The 3,471-nt window shown below is 33.9% G+C and overlaps 1 protein-coding gene across 1 annotated transcript; it reads left to right on the top strand.

Annotated features, from left to right (window-relative positions):
* The first annotated feature begins 1,256 nt into the window (after window positions 1-1,256).
* LOC126017745 (olfactory receptor 1030-like) lies at window positions 1,257-2,196 on the top strand. The gene is given in 2 exon segments (XM_049779797.1): window positions 1,257-1,784; window positions 1,786-2,196. Coding segments are annotated over 2 exon segments (939 nt in total).
* Window positions 2,197-3,471: the final 1,275 nt, after the last annotated feature.

Genomic DNA, 3,471 nt, shown 5'->3' with positions numbered 1-3,471 from the left:
ACAGAGCTAGTATAGGCATTAAGAAGCTTGCCTTGCATGTAGAACCATACACAGTTGATGGATCTCTGAGTACAGGAATAAGTCCTGACTACATCTTTTTGTGGCCCAAACCCTCTGTCCATTTTCCCAAAGCAAGGGGAAACCTTTCTGTGCATTTTTAGTGGATGAGTAGGAAAATGATTGTCTCTCTGCTAGATCTTCTAGAAAGGGTGACTGTTAGGAACACAAAACCCAGGTATCCAAAGAGTTATTCCTCTTCTCAAATTATGTCAATGATTTCCTTGGTCAAAGTTCACAGTATTTTGCAGTATGTTTCTTTAATGTAAGTTTATTATGATAACATACTTAAATATTTGGAATGGTCCTTGCTTGTATTGTTTTTGTATTTTATTTTTTTTGTATTGTATTTTATTACCCCACAATAAAAAATAAGTAAAAACATTATTCATCTACTATGATTGAACTGAATTAACATTGATTAAAATACCAATATAGCACCATAAGACAACCTATCCATTGTAACAGTGACTAGTCTCTAAGAAGTTAAAAATATGGAAATTGTTAGACCATTTAATTCCATTGATTCAGTTGACTTTTATTTTACTTGACAATCAAACAGGTTTGAATTCCTCAGTATAGAATGAAATAATGCAAGGGACAAGAATGCTATAGTAGGACATTCATGAAGTGAGAGAAGAGCAGGGGATGGATTAAAGAAGGTAAAGAATTTGGGGAAACAGAAAGGAGTGTTCATGTGCTATGCTGGAGGGAAGAATTGGACTGTTGTGTTTTGATTTGGGGAAACAGAAAGAGATTTTCATGTGCTATGCTAGAGAGATGAATTGGACTGTTGTAGTGGGTTAATGTATATTTTACATAGATGTGTAATGTAGATATATTTTGAAGAGATGTGAATTGGTATCCCCAAAACCTATTAGAATCTTGGAAACTAACATACCACAATAAAAAAAAGAAACAACAAACCCAATAAAGACTGGCAGAAAAGATAAAGGCTTTCAAGCATGAGAAAGATTGGCCAGTAAAAGGAGTTTTTTAATTTAAATTTAAATATTGAAATACTAATTAAATATTTATTTAAGACAAGGGTTTCTAATCTCTTATGTTACAGATATTTCCACATTTGACAGAATGAATATCAAGTTTCATCATGCAAGAAATGGATAAATAACAGAAGAAAAATATATTTTTCTCTTTCTTACTTACTTTAGACTTCATTTTCAAGCCAAGTAACGAATATGTTAAAGAAAAACTACTCAGCCGTGACTGAGTTCATTCTTTTGGGACTAACAGATCGTACGGACTTGCAACCTATTCTTTTTGTGGTCTTCCTCCTCGTCTATGTCATCACTGTTGTTGGCAACGTGAGCTTAATTTTCCTGATCCAAACTGACTCCAAGTTGCATACTCCCATGTACTTCTTCCTCAGTCACCTGTCCTTTGTAGATCTCTGCTATACTACCAACGTCACTCCTCAGATGCTGGTCCATTTCTTATCCAAGAGGAAAGCCATTTCCTTCATCGGTTGCTTTATACAGTTCCATTTTTTCATTTCCCTAGTGATCACAGAATATTATATGCTCACAGTGATGGCTTATGACCGCTACGTGGCTATCTGCAAACCTTTGCTATACAGTAGCAAAATGTCCAGAACTGTTTGCCTCTCTCTGGTTGCTGCTCCTTACGTTCATGGCTTTGTAAATGGTCTGGCTCAAACCATTCTCATGCTTCATCTGACCTTTTGTGGACCAAATGAAATCAACCACTTTTTACTGTGCGGATCCACCTCTCCTGGTCCTTGCCTGCTCAGATACTCATGTCAAAGAAATGGCCATGTTTGTGGCGGCTGGATCGAACCTCACCTGCTCTCTCAGCATCATCCTCATCTCTTACGTTTTCATTTTCTCCGCCATATTGCGAATCCGCTCTGCTGAGGGGAGGCACAAAGCTTTCTCCACGTGTGGCTCCCATCTGACAGCTGTCACTATCTTTTATGTGACACTTTTCTGCATGTATCTGAGGCCCCCTTCGGAAGCATCTGTAGAACAGGGAAAAATTGTAGCGGTATTTTATATATTTTTGAGTCCTATGTTAAATCCATTGATCTATAGTCTGAGGAACAAAGATGTTAAAAATGCAATCAAAAAGGTAATACAAAAACAATTCTCTGCTAAATAAAATGGCTATTTTGATCACAGACATACAATAGAGTTTTATTGTCCAAATAATTAATGAGCAATTGAAGTGAACAACTTGTTTCCTATCATGAATAAATCTTAGCTTATTTGCTTATAGGATTTTGGAGAGTCATGTCAAATTATGTGATAGTATTTATTATGCTGTTGCTATAAACTAAAATTGAAAGTTTGTAATAGGACTTTTAAAAAAGAATTGATATATTGTTATTGCACCATAAAATCAATACAGAAAAAACTTTTCTATATAGAGAGCTCTTCTTCTTACAAAATTGTAAGACCAATGATGGTATGGCAAATTCTTTCTTAATAGTTACAAATTTTTAGATATTTGTCATCCATAAAACTAATGTTTGTTTGTTTTTTCACTATTTTTCTTAAACAAATGATTAAGCAATTGAAATCTTTGGATATACTTAATATACAAGTGCCAACTTTCCTTTAGCAGGGTTTTTCTCTCTTCCTTTAAATTATTGTATATTCCCATCATAAAACTATTTTTGAGGTTCTATTTTCTATTTTATGATGAACTATGACTAACTTCCATTTGAATTTAAAAAATAGGACCATGTTTGTTAACATAAATCATCACATATTGAAACTTTGATTCAGATATTTTAGGTTTTCTGATGATGAACTTGACTGTTTCATGAAATTCCAATATGACCCTTAACATCTATTCTGTCTCCATAAAGTTTAATATTTTAGGTGCCTATGTAGTTACAAATTATTTTTTTGTTGATTCCTTGATTTAAAACTTTATAGAGAGAGGCCTGGAGAGAACAACAGATAGGTGTCTTGCCTTACACAAGTTGATTCAAGATTGATCCCTGCACCACATATGGTCTGATCTTTGCCAGGACTGATTCTGGAATACAGAACCAGAAGTAATGACTAAGCAGTGCCATTTATGCTCAATAATAAGAAATTAAAAATCCTCCCAAAATCATAAATATAAAATCAATGTATTGCTCTTATATTTACTTTATTTTGAAGTAAACAATTTTATATATTTTAGTGCTGCTTCATAGAACTTCTATTTCCACTGATATAATACAGCTAGCAATACTCAAGTGTTTTTCCTAGTTCTGTGCTCAGAAATTACTTCCAGAGGTGCTCTGGAAACCATATAGAATGTTGGAGATCAAACTCCATGATGACCACATACAAGATGATCTCCATAATTACTGCTTTATATTATCAAGAAATAAATGTCACACCACAGTTATCTATTTAACTACTAAGAAACACATATAGT

Source organism: Suncus etruscus, chromosome 9, assembly GCF_024139225.1.
Source record: "Suncus etruscus isolate mSunEtr1 chromosome 9, mSunEtr1.pri.cur, whole genome shotgun sequence".
Lineage (NCBI taxonomy): Eukaryota > Metazoa > Chordata > Mammalia > Eulipotyphla > Soricidae > Suncus > Suncus etruscus.
The sequence above is the reverse complement of the archived record's forward strand: the minus strand, read 5'-3'. Positions and strand labels throughout refer to the sequence as shown.